The 18,224-nt window shown below is 32.6% G+C and overlaps 2 protein-coding genes across 4 annotated transcripts in view; both read right to left on the bottom strand.

Moving 5' to 3' along the window:
• Positions 1 to 1,789, bottom strand: part of LOC113515736 (synaptotagmin-4) — a 36,079-nt gene extending 34,290 nt beyond the window's left edge. The window contains exon 1 of one of the 2 annotated variants that reach the window (XM_052902521.1): positions 1,564 to 1,789. In XM_052902521.1, coding sequence (XP_052758481.1) covers positions 1,564 to 1,615 — 52 coding nt within the window. In that variant the 5' untranslated portion in view covers positions 1,616 to 1,789. The remainder of the gene's footprint in view (positions 1 to 1,563) is intronic. The other variant, XM_052902520.1, reaches the window with a different exon arrangement.
• Positions 1,790 to 2,224: 435 nt separating this feature from the next.
• Positions 2,225 to 13,962, bottom strand: LOC113510605 (tropomyosin-1). Of its 2 annotated transcripts, XM_031907169.2 has the most exons (8): positions 13,840 to 13,962; positions 5,155 to 5,322; positions 4,750 to 5,009; positions 4,340 to 4,457; positions 3,982 to 4,083; positions 3,689 to 3,866; positions 2,880 to 3,375; positions 2,225 to 2,512 (listed from the first exon to the last, which is right to left on the bottom strand). In XM_031907169.2, exons 2-7 carry the CDS (start codon positions 5,266 to 5,268, stop codon positions 3,293 to 3,295), a joined length of 855 nt encoding a protein of 284 aa, XP_031763029.1. In that variant the 5' UTR covers positions 5,269 to 5,322; positions 13,840 to 13,962; the 3' UTR covers positions 2,225 to 2,512; positions 2,880 to 3,292. The 2 variants fall into 2 exon arrangements, with proteins under 2 accessions (XP_031763029.1, XP_026749863.1); XM_026894062.3 differs by lacking the exon at positions 2,880 to 3,375.
• Positions 13,963 to 18,224: the final 4,262 nt, after the last annotated feature.

Raw genomic sequence — 18,224 nt, forward strand, 5'->3', positions numbered from 1 at the left:
AATCAACCTACGAAGCTCTTCACTTATAACAACTATCTTAAAACAAAAGGATAGACTTCAGTCTTTTCAATTTATTTTTTCAAAATATCTGTCTATCAGTAGATAAATTTACAATTCATTTAAATAACTGGGTATGTAAACCTTCTGTTCCTTCTTCCAAAATATCATTTATTTGAGATTTTTAATCATGCATTTAAGATTTTTAAACATTCCTTCGAGAAATTTAGCCTTCCGATGAGAAATCTTTGTCTTTTATCTACTCTGATATTACAATTCCGAATTTTGGACTTGAATTTCGGAGTATGTTAGATTCGAGTTTTAAAATGCAAGATCGAACTAGCTATAATTTGAATTATCTGGGACAAAAGATGGGTTTGACATGATTCTATGTACACCGATAATCCCTCACTGTTACCCCGCCGATGTACACCAATATTGTAAACGGGATATTCCATTTCATTATCTTTTTTTTTCAATAATCTCAAATTATCCATTCAATTAAATTTGTTTGAAATAGAGCTTGCTTACGCATTAAATTTCAAATATAATTAATTCCGATAAAATGTAAATTCTGTACCAAAACGACCGGATCCATTGAAGTTTATAGCAGAAAACGCTCAACCTTTTTGCCGAATTTTCATATTTATAATTTCATAGGAAAGTAAACCCTCAGATTCCAAATTGTTTACTTTTCCAATTACGCTGTTTTAGAAGTACCGAGTAGAGCACCTACTTATCAATCAGCATTGAATTTCTTGGAACACCGTTAAACCTTTCATGTTACTTCGTATTTATTTTGTCTTCTTTTTTAAAAATATTTTTATTTTAATAAGAACATGGTTTGTCTTAGTTATATACCAATATATGTATAGAAAATTTATATAAATATCGCTCATAAATCAGGATGCGATGAAATATTTATTTTTCCTGATACGACACGGTGAGTCATTTTTTACTTTGATGACCAGAATTTGCAATTGACGGATAAGTCTTCTTTTCTATTATAAAATGCCTTATATTTCAATCAACGGATTGAGAAGGCCATCTATGTCTATTCTATCATCTTATATATTCGGATCATACAACTTACCCGTCAAGTGTATTCTTTTTGTATACCTAGTCAATTATTTGTGACAAACTGTGTAATGTAATTTGCTACATTCACTATTTGTAGTCTTTCTAAATTTAATTGATGCTTTATGGTGTTGGATTACCAACCCATGAGTACAGTTAGTAAGTATACTTGCACTACTAAAAAAATATTGATTAATAACCAATTTTTTATACGAGTTTAATCATTTCATTAAAACTAATTTAAGGTCGATATTTATATTATAAATCTCTGTTTAATTAAATAAAAGACAGCGTTGATATTGCGCATCAATTAAATAGTTTTATCAAATAAGAAATTAATCGTGTAACTAACTAAATGAAGTACATATTACTTTCTATACTTATTATATGCTTATCTAGCTATTAAGACCTTAATTTATATAATAATATGTTTGCTAATAACGGCATTGTCGTTCAGTATTAATATAAATGCGATGTTGTTATACTCACAGGAGTCAACGGGAGTGATGTCAGGCCCGTCCTGTGGAGCCAGCATCTTCATCGTGATCGCACCAGGCAGTACGCTGCTGGACACCGACACCTTGAATGTTTTACTTCACAACGACACGCAAAAAACCTTCTTCTAAATTCTATTTGGCGATTATAATCGGGAACCCAGGAGGGCCCAACAGGCTGTTGTCTGAACTGACGATTGCACTATCGATTGGAGTCGGACCACCACGCGTGCGCGGTGTATCTTCGCCTCTCGCATGCGTTTACAATCGCCGCCATTTGCAACAGGAAAGACGTCATTTGACAGTTGACAGGTTAACGATTTACAGTTTTATTGTCGATAGCAATATTTAAATTGATAATTACCGAAATGAAATGAAAGCTAGGGTAAACCCCATTATATAGATAGCTTTTCCAAATAAAAATTGTCTAATATTGTAAAAAATAAATACTTAATAAATATTTATTGGATGTATAAGCTAGAAGCATTTTCTTTTTAACTAACTGCTTTCCATGGAATTAGTTACTTAAATCTGTTACAATATATACTAATAAAGAATACAGATAGAGATTTCGGTGAAGTTATTTATGTAATAAATTCACCGAAATCTGTATTCGTAATAAATTGGAAATAACAATTTGAAATAATAAAACGATGGATGTTATAAATTATTTTATTGAAAATCGTAAATAAATTTACATAAAATATTAATAAATATCATTACATCACGTATATGAACGTTCGTGTTGTATGTGTAGTGTAACTGTAGCGGGCAGCCACGACGCCGCGCCGTTGTATGACTCTTGTATGTGTTGTAGAGAATGTTTGTGAATGTTGTATGTTTGCTACGGAGTGCGGATGTTTAGTATCCAGCCAGCTCAGCGAATGTGGAGTCCATCTCGTCGGCCAAGCTCTTGTATCGGTCCTTGTTAATTCCCAGCTCATCTGAATACATCAATATTAATATTAGCTTCATCGCATCGTTCTCGTATTATTTTTACTATCCTTACTAAGATTATAAATACGAAAGTGAGTTTGTTTGTTTGTTCGTTACCTTATAGCGTCTTAAAAGCTTAACCAATCACTATGAAATTTAGTATACACGTACTAAATGGAATGAAGAAGGAAATAGGCTATTTTTATCCCGGTCAATAAACACTTTCGGATCACATGGTCGATGTCGCGGATAAAAACTACTTATTCTCTAAACTGTTGCGTTAATAATGATTTACAAAATTAATTATTCACTTTATTGCATAAGCAGGATTGCTTTAATTGAAAATGTAATTTAAATATTAAAAACATAGAATACCTTTGAAGCATTGGTCCTCGACGGTAGCAGCAAAGCATAAGACAGGTTAATTACAACACGTAAAGCAGGGCTTATAACTATAGGGATTTCTAAAGGATTGTCAGCAAATGCTCTAGGAGTTAGAGTGTCTACAACTCTAGTTCGGGTAGCGACAATCCCCTAAATATCCTTGAAATGGTTAGGGTAAGTTAGCAAGATATAGAAATTTATAAAGGTCTCGATGTAACCGATAACGAAATCGCTAATGCCCCTGTGCCTGTGCATAGCAATTATCTAATGCATGGATGTACGCATTTTCCATTGAGGACTTTTCGAGAAACGTATCGGGTCGCTAGGTTTTGATTTAATTGGACTGTATGGATCATGTGAATTGGACGGTAATGTCTTAAACTAAGTGCATTATATTGGGTTAGTTAGTATCCTGTGAGCTCGGCGAATGTGCCGTCCAAGTCATCGCATATCGCCTTGTATTTCTCCTTCTCGTTGAACAATGCGTCTGCAAAATTTTGTCATTTGATAATAACTTACGAAAGACCTTCGATATCTTTCCACGCTAAATGAACGAGGAGTGTTTAATTAGATAGTTTATTAAAAAGCTTTGCCATATTAATGAGAAGTCATAACATTCTCTTTGACGGTTAGCTGGTTATTAATCATTAAAAACATTTTTGTAATATCAATAAGTTTTTTTTTCAGAAATTGAAAACCGATTTGAAGAATTATTTTCCCTTTCGTTCTTCTAGATTTAATATTTTAGAATTTGTTTTTAATAAATTGTTATGTCAAATGATTAGTTATTCAAGTCATACCTTCGAGCCTGTCGACTTCCTTCTGCAGTTTCTTGACTGTCTTCTCAGCGTACTCAGCACGAGCTTCAGCTTCCTTCAATTTGCTAGTCAGAGTCTTCAGCTGTTTCTTGAATTCTTCAACACGTTGATTGGCCTTCTCTTCTGAGACTTCCAGAGATTTTAAGGAGTTACCTACTACCTGTTAAATATAGAAATATATAAAATTTGTCTTCTTGTACTATTTTTACAATAGTTATTGGACTGTAGTCCGCATTCACATGCTAAGCATATTCAAAATCCTAACAAATCTTCACCTTTAATTCCTCCTCAAGTTCTGAGATCTTAGCGTCACCAGACTTGACACGATCCTCAGCGACTTCGAGCTCGTCTTCAACGAAGGCCAGCTTACGTGAAACCTGTACATAACAACAGTTTACTTGAAGCCATAACATTGTTAACATCTAAAGGTGTAAATAAATTTAAGTTTAAAAATGGATTTTTTTATCGTTAAGTAAGCAAACGAGTTAATGGTCCACCTGACGGGAAATGGCTAACATCGCCAACAAAGAAACTAAAAAACTCTAGAATTCTACTGGACTCTACTATTTAATAGTGAGTCTTATCAAGCAGTCGCCAATTAATGGTTCCTTATAGTAGTACTATTTTAATAACCTCATCAGATTTGCCGTCAGCGTCCTCAGCCAGGAGACGGGCCTCCTTCAGCTGGTTTGTGAGCTGGTCCATGCGCTCCTCGTCCTGCTGGGCTCTGTTCTCCAATACTTTGCACATACTAGAAAATACAAAACATAAAATTTAATTCTTTAAGCAAATTAAATTATTTATTTTGCAAGAACTCCATCTTATATTTATATGGTGTAAACACCAATTGAGAAATTGTTAATATATATTATGTTAATTGAGAAAGATGAAACAAATGGACGAACATATATATACATATAATAAATATAAATAGAATCATTTCTTATCATCATTCTGCACAAAAGAGGGACCCTAACGAAATTTTTGTTAGTTTAATAGAAAATAACTTAAGATCTGGAATATAATTTTTAAATTAGGCTTACCGGTTGTTCTCATCAGCCGACTGCTGGGCTTCAAGAAGTTTTTGCTGGGCTGTGCCAGACCTTTCCTCAGATTTCTCCAAATCCTCCTCAATCTGTTGGACTTTCCTGTTGAGGGAGGCGACTTCAGCCTCGGTGGCGGCGAGCTGCTTTTCCCTCTCCTCCAAGTCTTTGTTGGCCTGGTCCAGTTTGTTTTTGTTAAGAGTGAGATCCTCTTCCACTTGTGCGAGTTTTTTCTGGAGTTCACGGACTTCCTCATTGACCTAGAAGAAAGTATGTGCTTTATTAATACACATAACTGGCTTACAATTTTTTTAATAATAATTATACTTAAAAAATAAATAGAAACAAAACATGACAATCAAGATAATGGCGTTGCATTATGTACAATTATATTTACAAGCTTACCTTCTCAGCACGGAGGTTGGCATCCCTGGCCTGCTGTTCGCAGGTGTCTGCCTTGTCCATGGCGTTATCCTTCTCCAGCTTCATCGCCTGCATTTTCTTCTTGATGGCGTCCATGGTGGCGGCTTTGTGACTTTACGGTCCGGTCGAAAAAATACGCCAGTTACTGGCCTGTAAATGTGAAGAAAATAAACAATTATGGGTTATACTTGTATATACAATGCAAATTACTTTAAATCTATATGGTCTGATGTTGATGTTATAGATCACAATAGGTATTGGGGTAATAAAAATATTTGTACAATTTTTTTTGTACAGATGTGGATTCGAGTTAACGACAAAACTCAAACAGGGTTTTGCTTCCCTAATAACTTGATCGATTCTTTTCATCTGTGAATAGAACATGATTTTTAAAGATTTAAGTGTAAGCTTCAGCCCTATCCCATTATTGGAAATGGCGCGGCACATACTTGTCTCGTAATTCTATCTACCATAATGTTATTTCTGTCTTTATTTCCTTTATACATATATAGATTGTTTGTCTGCGTTGAAAACTAATCTCTTTCATCATCAACACTGTTTATAGAGTACATAAAACATAAAGTTGTGATTGCATGTATAAAACTATATTTATGCTCCAAAGACAATAAATTCATGTTTTGTATTATTTAGTAATATTTCAATAATGTACCGTGATCTGATTGAAGTTTCTAGGCTTCCTGAAGGAGAAAAAGGTCTATTTTTCTACAGAAATCTTTGTCGCCGAAATATCAACGTCGCCCTAGTGTTTTACTATTTATTGCTGTAAGTATTGGCACCCATACAAATATTCGTGTATTACGCTCCCATACAATTCAAAACAAATCTCTCAACACTTTTATAAATACATCTACGTTCCTGTTACGGTAATTAGTATTTAATTAGGTAACATGTTGAGATAAAAAAAAAGATATTTTTATTGCTTCTCTCAGTGTTTAAATAAACTTTTGCTATTGTACTTAGTTTTATTTAAAATCTATTTCATATTTAATACATAATTGTCTTATATACATATATAAGAGTTAAAAAAGTGTTTTAAGTTTTATGCCTCTTGAGTTTTTTCAATTAATTTAAATTGATCGTGGAAAAAACATCACTGAATGTGTTGAAAGAATGTGATGAAGAACAACACATTCTTTCAACATATTAATAATTCTTTTTTTAAACTATGCGTCGAAGTTATGGTATCACTATGGACGTCTCTCAGAAACTGGGACTGTTCGCCGAAAGCACGTTGTATACCAAAGAAATGTAACTTTTACTTCTCCTATATATAACAGTTTTAAAAAATATTATATATTTTTCTTAGTATTAAATATGGAAATTGAAAATATGATTTTTTTTTAAATACATGCAAAGTATGTCGATATTCTTTCTCCAAAAGACATCTGAACTCAAATGAACAAAGCGCTAAGTGTTAGATAGAATTAATTAAGAGTTACAAGGGTTACAGAAACAAATTCACGTTAGTTACCATACAGATTCATTTACATTTCTAATTTAGATCATTTATTAGGTACAAAATATCATATAGCAATATGCGTTGGCAAGCAGCCAATCGTGGCAGATGCGGCCCAGCATAATAATTATCGGTGCTAAATTATATTTGGTCTTAAATGTGCTGTACCAAACACACCAGTTTCGGGGAGTGCGTTTTGTTTATTATGTCAATAAGTTATGGGCCTTGTTATTTAATAATTTAGGATAATTTATTAAGTTGCGTCCGTAAGGGACTAAACAAGTATGGCATATGCTTACATCTATTGTCCCTGTTTACACTTTGTCTATTACTTACAGTTTATATGCATAAACAGGATTTCTTCCTTAACCAAAAAAAAAAAAAACATTGCTGTCTATTACCATCCCATATAATACGCGTACCATATACCTAATTTCAGGGTGCTTGGTGATGAAATTAAGCAAGAGATAACAATGAAAAAAATTTTTACAATTATAATGTTTGTAACCATGTTAAATTTCTACTTTCTTAAATTACTCTAAAAAGGAAGAAGTTCCCAATTCAACTTTTTTTTGTGTGTGTATGAGTACATATATAAGTAATTTCACTAATTATGCACGATTTTTGTTGTGTGTATTTTTTTTTTGGTACAAAATTGTAAATTATTTTCTAACAATCATTTGTTTTTATTGTTGTTACATAAAAGAGATTCTCAATTCATATGTATTTTTGTTTGTAAATGTTATTAGGCACGTCGCGTAACATACAGAAACAAAAATATTTCTTCTATCTTCGAATTTTAACGGACTTTGATAGTTACGTTTGATCAATTGATTTGTTTAATTAAATATTATTTTAAGTAGGTATTTTCATTTTACAGTACCTATAAAACTAACGACGATGAAAAATAAGATTGATTTATGAAATATTATAAATATTTATGTATGTACTGTTTCTTAGTAAATTCATTACTTGAAGATTTATATCATTTATTATTATTTAGATTATTAGATATATATATATATAATAATTATTTAACATATATATATTATATTATTTAACAATATTTTTATTCCTGAATTTCAATCAGGTTGATCATATAAAAAAAAAACAAATTGAAGATCACATTATTTAAAAAAAGCTTCTGGTTCAATTACTGAAATTTGGAACATTTAATATTATGTCACGAACAAACAATATTTATTCTACAGCATTATACGTACGTACTCTCTTTTCTTTTGTATTTAATATAATTTTGTTTACGTTCAATATACCTATATGATATTTGTTTACATCTCCAAATTACACGTCTGTAACGAAGGGCCTGTCAGCGATGTACCCACACAAAAGTAACACAATATATTCATTTTGTATACGCATTTATAAGGAAAGTATACAATGTTATTGTTCGCCGATGGCGTTTGAAGGGTATTTATCTGAACATAGGCATTAAACTACAATTACTATGAGTAGATCGTTGTTTTACCTATAAATAATTAATTCACAATTCATACTTCGTTTATTCTAATATTTATTTTCTTAACAAAAATTTTAAATAGAAATACTATTATTATATTAGCCGTTAATTGCCCACTGCTGGACATAGGCCTCCTCTATAAGGGGAGATTCGCCAATAGTTACCATGCTTGACAGGCGAGTTGTCAACCGTAGTCAGCCTTTAATAATGTATTAAGAGGGACGCTGTTACCCACACCGTTGACCACACGAAATGTACCCTATAATCAGATCAGGTCTTCTCCACGCGGTCCCGTTGATTACATACTTTCAATGTTTACTCGTTCCTGCATTGCATACAATATGGCATTGACCAAACGTATTGAAATGGAAGTATGTATGTATGAACACCAACAAGTATTTCCTTGATACCTATAAATTTTAAAAGTAAACATTATTTAACATTACCTAAAAGAAATAATTTAAAAACTTTTCTTCCACGGTTAGGTAAACGTTTACACGTTAAAATAAACGGATATAGTGGCGATATAGGAACGTTTAAAACTAGCTGGTGCTTCAAACTATTGCAAAAATAACGAACGTGTATGACGTCGGTGGACTATTCTTGGAGTGCTGTCAAGACAGATATTGTAAGCAGAAATAAACAGGGTTTCACACATGCACAGTTTAAAAAACTGCGAACAGCTGTTCTATGTTGTACTGAAATAAGTTGAAGAGATTACTTTAACTGTATCAAAGACGTTAGAAAAAATACTTAATTTTTTTTATTCATGTCATGTCATTCTGGAAAAATAAAGGATTGAAAAAAGTTAATCACGCGGAATTTCCTACAATGTTCACAATGGTTAACCACAAATTGATGTACATTATAAAATGCAATTTTATTACTAACTATATATAATATATTATGTGTTAGTTTTATCCTGCGCCTTTACCCGCGAAAATTGCTGACTACATAAAGTATATACAGTATCTTATGTAGCAGCTCCGCCACCAAATTTCCGCGTATCAAATTTCATTCAAATGCGTCCAATAGTTTTTGCGTGAAAGCGTAACAAACTCCGATCAAACTTTCAGGTTTATTATATTAATAGGATATGTATGTTCTAATTTGACAAATACTAATACCAAGGACTATCCATCATCAGCGCAGGTGGGTTACTCTTGAAATAAATCCCAATAAATCGATATTGAAATTGAGTTTTGCAAATCGAATTGCAGCAATAGCGACATAATAGAAGAAAAGAAGAGAAAAATGAGATTTTTGTTTGTAATGAATACCAAACCATATTCCAATATTAGTTGTTAATTATCCACTGCTGAACATAGGCCTAAAAGGGGTTTTGTCAGTAGTTGCCACGCTTGGCAGGGGGGTTGGCAATGGCATTTAGGCTTTGGTGATAATTTAAGAGGGCACTGCTGCCGATCCCTCGACCATTAAGTTTTCTTATCCGCCTCTTACGACACCCATGAGAAAGGAAGGGGTGGCCCATTTTATGCCGAGACTATACGCCACTGTGATAACTAAACTCAAAGAATTATTCGATTTTAAAAATTCTTTCACCCATAGACAGCTTTGTTACCAACGAGTAAGATGGGCTATATTTTATTTAAAAAAGAACCGTGCTAAACCTATTCGGATCGTTAGTAAATAAGTCTAATTCTTTAGACTTAATTAATTTCAATTCTAATAAATAAAAATAATATAATTAGATAGGTATAGAAATAACAATACTTCGATTTTAAAAATCAAGTTCGTATGTACACAGATTGTCTGTCTATGCCATCCATCTACAGGCGTGACAGCCAAATTTCTTTAAGAATTTCACTTATTGAAATTTTTACTTAAAATTACGAAAAAAAAAAACAAATACCCAATCCGACAACGTTGCTACTTACTTCTAAGTTTTATTACAATCTCTAAAATATATAACTGTGTGTAAATATACATATATTTTCTGCGCAATTTTTGCTCGAATCAGTCCCCGTTGGTATATCCCCGCTATAAAACGTATCGTAAATATATCTTGAGTACCAAATTTCATCAAAATACGTTCGATCGATGCCTATCTCTATTTTTCTTACCTTCATATACTTTATATATTGTGTATAATTACTATACATATATATAGGTGTCTTTATAATATCAACTGAACATAGTATGTCTATACAAATATAAATTTTATATATATATGTGTATATAATAGTATATACCTTTTTTATTCATCTACCGTACTCGTTTACCTCTCTATTACTTTTTTTTATTACAACTTAGAATGGCAAACAAGCTGACGGCCCACCTGATGGAAAGTGGTAACCGTCGCCTATAGACATGAGCAGTACCATGGACATAACAGAGTATACTGTTTCGCCCATGGTACCCCCCATACGTTGCCATTCCTGAGGACTCAGGTGTTATTCCTCTGTACCCAGTAAATTCACGCCATATCCCACCCTTCAAACCGAAACACAGCCGTGCAAACACAACTAATTTACGGTTGAAACACAAATGGGACAGAGGTATCCAAGCAATCGACTACTACCTAGGGTTGACTGGGAGAGAATGCTTTGTAACTAAAGCAACACGACATTATATTCCTACTGACTACTACTAAGTTAATATTCCTTACAGAAGAAATTGATGCCTTGTTATCTAAGTTCTTAACTTATAATAGCTTTGTAAGTATAGTTTATCTTAATAATCAGTACTCGTTAAGTAAAAGTTTAAGTAGAAGATGGATCTTAAAGTTTTAATGACTGATCAGAATAATAAATATCTTATACCCTTTTGCATCTGATATTTTACGTGTATGATAATTGATCGAGCCATTGGTGCCAAGAAGTAACAATCCAACTCGTTTTCATAATATTTTATTTAGTAGCTGTAATTCGCGGCTCTGCCCGTGTGAATCAGTACATAAACAATACACAAGTATCCGTGCTAAAGTAATATAACCTTCCTTTGTATCAACTTTCATTTAAATCTGTTAAACACTTACATCAGCCTCTGTAACAAAAGATGTGTCGTGTGGACATCTAGAGGGGCATACATTAAACTCACCAAAATTTTTTACATATGGCAACTTTAAATCCTTTGTTCAAGTTTGAAACGCTCCTAATATTTTTTGTTGCTATTATTTTTCTATTTAGTATAAAAAAAAACCTAAACTATCGCCTAATTAAAATAGAAAAGATTCTAAAATTTTGAAGAGCTATAAGGAATTTTTTAAAATTAGGAATTCCCACTTGTACCCTACAATTTCCTTTTTAATATCTAATATACAAAAAATACGAGTTCCTGCCTAAACTGTCAACGTATTATAAAACTATACTGGGTGTGGTAGACTTGAAATACTACACATAAAAATTCCATTTTACAATTATAGCCTACGCTTCAATTTTGTCAACAACTTATAAATACGGAACCCTAAAAAGAACCAATATATGTAATCTAAGTACGTAAACATATACTATAAAGGGTCATTATCCTATTTTATCAAACTAAGACATTCCATTTATAAAAATATTGCATATTTTCATAAATATAATGTCTTAATTCTTCTGCCGAAATGCTTAATGCAACTTGACAAGCAAAAACAATGATATAATTATAACTTTTATAATTATCAAAAACTTGAAATTTGACAGTCGGGTTTTGTGGAATTTCTATTTATTATACCAGTACGAAGAAATGTTATTTAGCTACTTTCGTATAAGTGCTATTTTTAATATGCTATTTGTTATTCAAAAGCACTCTTTAAGGGAGTAAGTATTATACCTATGTGTTCGGTATTCGAGTATGCTTGAAAGTCTGTTACCAAAAATAGCTTAAAGGCTAGTATGTTACTGAAGTTTCAAGTAAATATATACAAACCTGAGAAATTCAAGATATTTAACCTATAACTTTATTTTTCCAGACAGAGATTTTCTATTAAATTACTTTGTACGGATACACATATGCCTACTCTACTCTCGATTATTAAATTACATAATGGACATAAAAGCATAACATATTAATCCTTAAAAATGGCAACGCATAGGCAGTATCATCAGTATCGCAGTATATACTGTGATATCCATGTCTAGAGACGAGATTATGAACACTGCTACCTGATGAAAAATGGATGCCACTTCCCATCAGGTTAGTACATCCCGATGTTACTAGCATCCCACATTATTGAAAAAAAAGTAAAAAAATTAGAAATTGAAATCCATCAGATTTATTTTTCAATCACTGAATAAAAATTAGCAAAGTGGCATTTTTTATAATTTTAACAATCTACGTATTATAAACATAAACACTAAGATCTTAAATTGAATTTAGCTTATACTACACTGAGAAACCTGGTTAACCCATATATTTCTTAGATAGACATTTTACCGCGCAAACTACGCCTTTGAACCGTTGCCAACATTCCAAACTCGAACCGAACGTGTCACCCAAGCATTCGGTTACTTTTCATAACTTAAACACTTGTATTGATGCTTATCTTTTATATTATCAATAATTAAATTTAATTTCTAGAGAGTTCGAGAATCGGATAATATTTAGAAGGTTCAACCTACTTTTGAGGGATCAATGTACTGCAATTAGCTTTATTCGCAGAAGAATTTTATCGTACTGGTCAAAGCACTATAATTTTCCAAGTAATATTTCTATTTAGAAATTATTATTTTCAATTAGACGTCAATATATTAATTTTAGTCGATACCTATATATATAATTAATGATTTAACAAAATGTGAATTTTAATAATTATCACCTTTAAATATTCTTAGTAGTTGAATTAAATTAATATTCTGTAGATACCTACAATATTTATAGATATTTTTTTCTATCAGATAAATAAGTGTGTGCATTTTTTTAAATAATAATATTACAAAAATTGTATATATGAATTTGAAAAATATTTTACAGTAAATTCAAAATATATCTATAGTATATTAGCTAATAATATACGACAATTTTAGATTCTTCATATTACAGTAATTATTTTTAATTAATTGATATAATTTAACAAAATATTCAGAAGGTTATTCATGTCAAAAATCTACCAATCTACCTATCTATAATAATACAATACAAGGTATAAGTATCCGGTGTGGTATTACTATCGGCGTCCTAATTACTTGATATATGGGACATGTCTGTGTCTAAATAAAAATTGAAACCAGTTTCCTCATCTTGCTAAATAAATACTGATGTTGGAGCGCGCATGCCGCAAATAGGTTACACGCAAGCCGGCGCGGGCGCAGGCGGGCGTGCGTGGGCGCAGACGGCTACGCGCGGGGATCACTATTTTCAGCGAGGCCGCGCTCGCGTTGAAATTCGAGTCACAACTGTGAAAAACGCGGCCGAGAACAGACTGCAATTTTCATTTTCTACCGCCCTTGACGGACCTCAGTAATACGATTCACTTTAAGAATTGCGCTGAGAATCAAGTGAAATATGTAGCTGACTTTCAATAAAGGGGTTTTAACAAAATTAATCAAAGTAAAACCACAGAACGATATCACCAAATATGTAACCGAAGGTGAACATCCAGAAGCTTGGATACTCCACACATCACGCCACTATCACAAACTGTCACCGTCACAAACAGCGTCCGGCTAATTAACGTCGGAAAGTTTGGGGTCCAATGGTGGCGAGGTCCGGTCGAGTATCCAAACTGCTGGTGCGAGGGTGCGCGGGGGTGCGCGGGTGCTGCACTCACCTCACGAGCGGGCTGTTCACACGGCGGAGCGACACGCACTGCGCTGCCGCCCTAGCGGTTCCACCGCGCGCCCGCCCGACTATTTTCGGTGCCAAAAATCCAGGATTCCGATCGGCCATCGTAATCGCGACGGATATCGGGACCGCCACCCGTCACGCTCTCACACATTGCTTGCCCACTGTTTATACAAGACCGCTACGAGTGATCCTCGGACGATAACGACAGGAGATATCTCCTGATGGATGGATCGATGCTCTCTCGCTGTCAATGCCGGATATATCAAACGCGTGCCACTGTCTTGCTCTCGCGCATCACCTTGATTCACAAGCGTTGCAAATTTCAGGGATTCTTCTAAAATCCCGGTTAGATACAACCCGATACCGTCTATAATTAACATCATAGATATTGAAACTCTTTCAATCTAGATAGATACTTTGTTTAGATTAACTCAACATTATAAAAATGTAATGCAATGTCCATTGTTTCTGCCTAGCCTAATGGGAGACAAGCGTAATAGATGTCATACATACATATATGTATATATGTATAAAAATGTATAAACTTGTAATTTTTAAATAACTTTAGTTTGTATACCTTAGATATGTCACTTATAATTTTTTTTTTGTTTAAAACTAACATATAATCTAATTACCCAATAATATGTACCGTAATTGTTTATTTTGATACATTAAAATAATTATATTTCTAAGTATATTTCATAATGAAATTATTGAAATCATAATATTGACTGTAATTATAATATTAAATGGCAATTAAATAAAATTACAAAAAAAAACATATCCTGACTGACTCACACCGACTGATCAAGACCGCCATTGTGCAGGGAAACATGATATTTGATAGACATATTCCTTTTAAAACAAAGCGACTTTAAAAACAGGGTTTTACAATTCGCTTATATTTTTTGTGCGTATGTTATGTAATATCTACACCAATTCTGAAATTAGATACTTTATTTATTTTGATAACTCCGTTTACAATCGACAAAGTTTACTCTTGTGTTAGTAACATATTACGTACAGTAATTTTGTCATGTTTGAAGCGCTGTTATTTATAGAACAATATCCTAATTGCAGTTCATATTTGATGTAAATTATAAAAAAAAAGCCTTCTTGAAAATTTCCATTGTAAAAAAATATCGCAGGTATAAGTGAAACTACTCTACATGATATTAAAATATTTTGCAATGATATTGGTTTAATTTTAATAAAAATAAATATATTTATGGTTAAAATAAATAATACCAATCTATATGTGAAAATTTAGGCGGAAACGTGGTAGTCATTTAGCCACTCGTTTTCATTACGAAGTGAACATATAAGTAAAGGTATTATTTGCCTCTATGTTTTATCGTTTGAATCCTGTCATTGTAGTTAAAATTATCTGTCTCTTACTAATATAATTAAATCTTACTCTCTTTAATATAATATAAAACTACACATGAGAAATAATCTCAATAAAAATAATAAATGAGACTAAAAGATGTCAAAACAATCATTTTATGAAATTTTGTCTTACTGTAAATTCGGGTAGCACGCATAAATGACTGCACCAAATTGAATATAGTTTTCACAGACGTATTCTTGAAAGTTGAACTTAAAATTTGATGTATGTTTTAATTTGTTAGTCCATTTGTAAGTGGTGTACTTCGTTGGTTTTCCTACGTCTGAAAATCACGCGTATAGTGGACAGATAATGGCTGAGAATCATCAGATTAGGATGATGAAAGTAGCGGAAAAAAAAACTAATACTATAAACATAAATTGACTCGGTGTATTTCTCAGGCACAGATAACATTACTACCACAGGCACCGTTGGAGCACAAAATGTGTATTTACTATGTGTGGAATAATAAAAAAATAAGATATAATTATAGAAGGTAGTAAAAAGGAACTTAGTTGAACTAGACTTATCTACCACGACGGTCCCCGAATATTTTTTTTACGTAACTTAAAATGGCAAACAAGCTGATGGCCCACCTGATGGAAAGTGGTAACCGGTGCCAATAGACATGAGCCGTACCAAGGATAAACAGAGTATACTATTTCGCCCATGATACCGCTAATATATTGCCATTCTTAAAGATTCAGGTGTTATTCCTCTGTACCTTGTACCTTGTAAATTCACTACCATATCTCACCCTTCAAACCGAAACACAGCCATGCAAACATAATTGCTTCACGGTAGAAACACGAATGAGACAGAGGTGCCCAAGCAAACGACTTTTGTACAAAGTCTCCCTCTGGTAAATATAAATGACGTAGTATTATGTAAGCTTCTAAAATATTAGTTCTGACGTAGAAATACAGTAAATATTTTCATGCTGAGCGATGCGTGGTCCGAAGTTGCGCATAGAAACGCTTTCATATGTGGGAGGAAGGTAGCAGTGATATAATATAAACATAAATAGAGAAATCTATTATGTCTACAATAAATATCCAAAGAGTATTATTATAAAACTTAATTTATCGTAAGGGTATTATTAAAAAACGGGTGGGTGATTATGCATCTTTATGCTTGTTGTATAGGGAACTAAACGTCTAAATGTATTAAAGTTGTATCGGCAAGACCGCTTGTTTCTTGTAAATAAATACATAAAAACAAATTAAATACAAATGATAATAGGTATATATTATTACTTTCAGAAGGAAACTTTACACAAAACTCAGTTGTGTTCACATGGCTATGTTTCAGCTTGAAGTTTGATATGGCTGTCAACGTACCGAGGCGTATTATAGAGGGGAAAAGCATTTTTAGTAATAGGATCTCCTACGCGAAGTAACAGCTCTATTGCTAGCGAAATAGCCTACTAGATCAACTTCCACGTGATTCTTACCATGAGGTAAACCTTCCTCATGGTTTACCTCCATTTTTATCCCATTAAAAACATTTTTGTCATGGAATGATAATGCCTGTAATGTTCATGATACTATTTATATCTATAGGCAACACTGACCACTTCCCATGAGGTTCACATATTATAATGTTAGCTAGTATTTACACTACAACTTTAAACTACAACTTTTTAAAATGTTCCTTATATTGTTGTTTAGTAGTAGATTGTGAAAATTAAATAATTTGAGAATTGCTGATGCTCATAAATTGCTATCTATTCAATCTATTCAATCGTGACAAACACGAGAATAAGCTATATCTTTTGTGAGAATAATTATTAAAATTGATTCAGAATTAATGAAGATATCAATTAATATATATTATAAACAAAATAATGCGAATAGAACACCTCTTTTTATTTATAATGGCTCAATGAAATAAAAATAAACACTTAATGAATCTCAAATCATAATAAAATGCAAATAATACTTACGCGTCTCATATTTGATAGAATATCAGACGAGTAAGTCATAAACCTGAGTTGCATTGGACAATATCCAATAATATATATTGCTCAACTTAATAAACGAACTCATAAACCCTTGAACCAATAACAGTTCTAATATATAGGTAGCTATATAAATAGAATTTAATACACAATATAGGGTTCTGACAACATTGGTATAAAGGGGTTCTGTGCTCACGCTAGAATTATTAGGTCCCCAAACTAGAATGAAAACGGAATTTTTAAATGTGTGCCAGTCTAAGAATACAATGTACATTTTTGAAATGGCCAGAGCGCCCTATAAAACAAATAGCGGTTCCCACTGGAAACCATCGTGGTTAATTCTCGTGGAATTCTTCACGATTGGCTAACTGACCTGCTTTCATTCTCAGCTATCACCGCTCACTGGTGCCCTGTCAACGTATACCGATAGCACAGGACTTCCTATTCTATTTTAATCATTAAAAAAAACATAGTAGTCTAAAAAAACTTGGTACCCTATATAAATTACGCCTTTAAAAATTGTGTGTCTATGTATATTACAAGGACGATAATATTTATGTAAAATCAACTTGTATTTTGCATAAAAAAAGTGAAATGTTTTCAAGGTTCTTTTTTTCTATACAACTTAGAATGGCAAACAAGCTGACGGCCCACCTGATGGAAAGTGGTAACCGTCGCCTATAGACATGAGCAGTACCATGGACATAACAGAGTATACTGTTTCGCCCATGATACCCCCCATGCGTTGCCATTCCTGAGAACTCAGGTATTATTCCTCTGTACCCAGTAAATTCACGCCTTCACAAATTAAGTAAATTCAAAATTTGGCAATTAATAAACCTCTTAATAAACAAACTATTTTCTGCACTGCACTGCACGCACTAACATATGTAGATATTACTACATACATACAAGTTTCTTTATTCCATCATTTCTTTTAAATTCTAATTTTAGACATACATCTAAATCTGTTAAATTTAAATGTATGTCTAAAATTAGTCCTTTTTGTGTCTTTTATCGC

The sequence above is a fragment of the Galleria mellonella genome, unplaced genomic scaffold, assembly GCF_026898425.1.
Source record: "Galleria mellonella isolate WM207_F2 unplaced genomic scaffold, CSIRO_AGI_GalMel_v1 utg905, whole genome shotgun sequence".
NCBI lineage: Eukaryota > Metazoa > Arthropoda > Insecta > Lepidoptera > Pyralidae > Galleria > Galleria mellonella.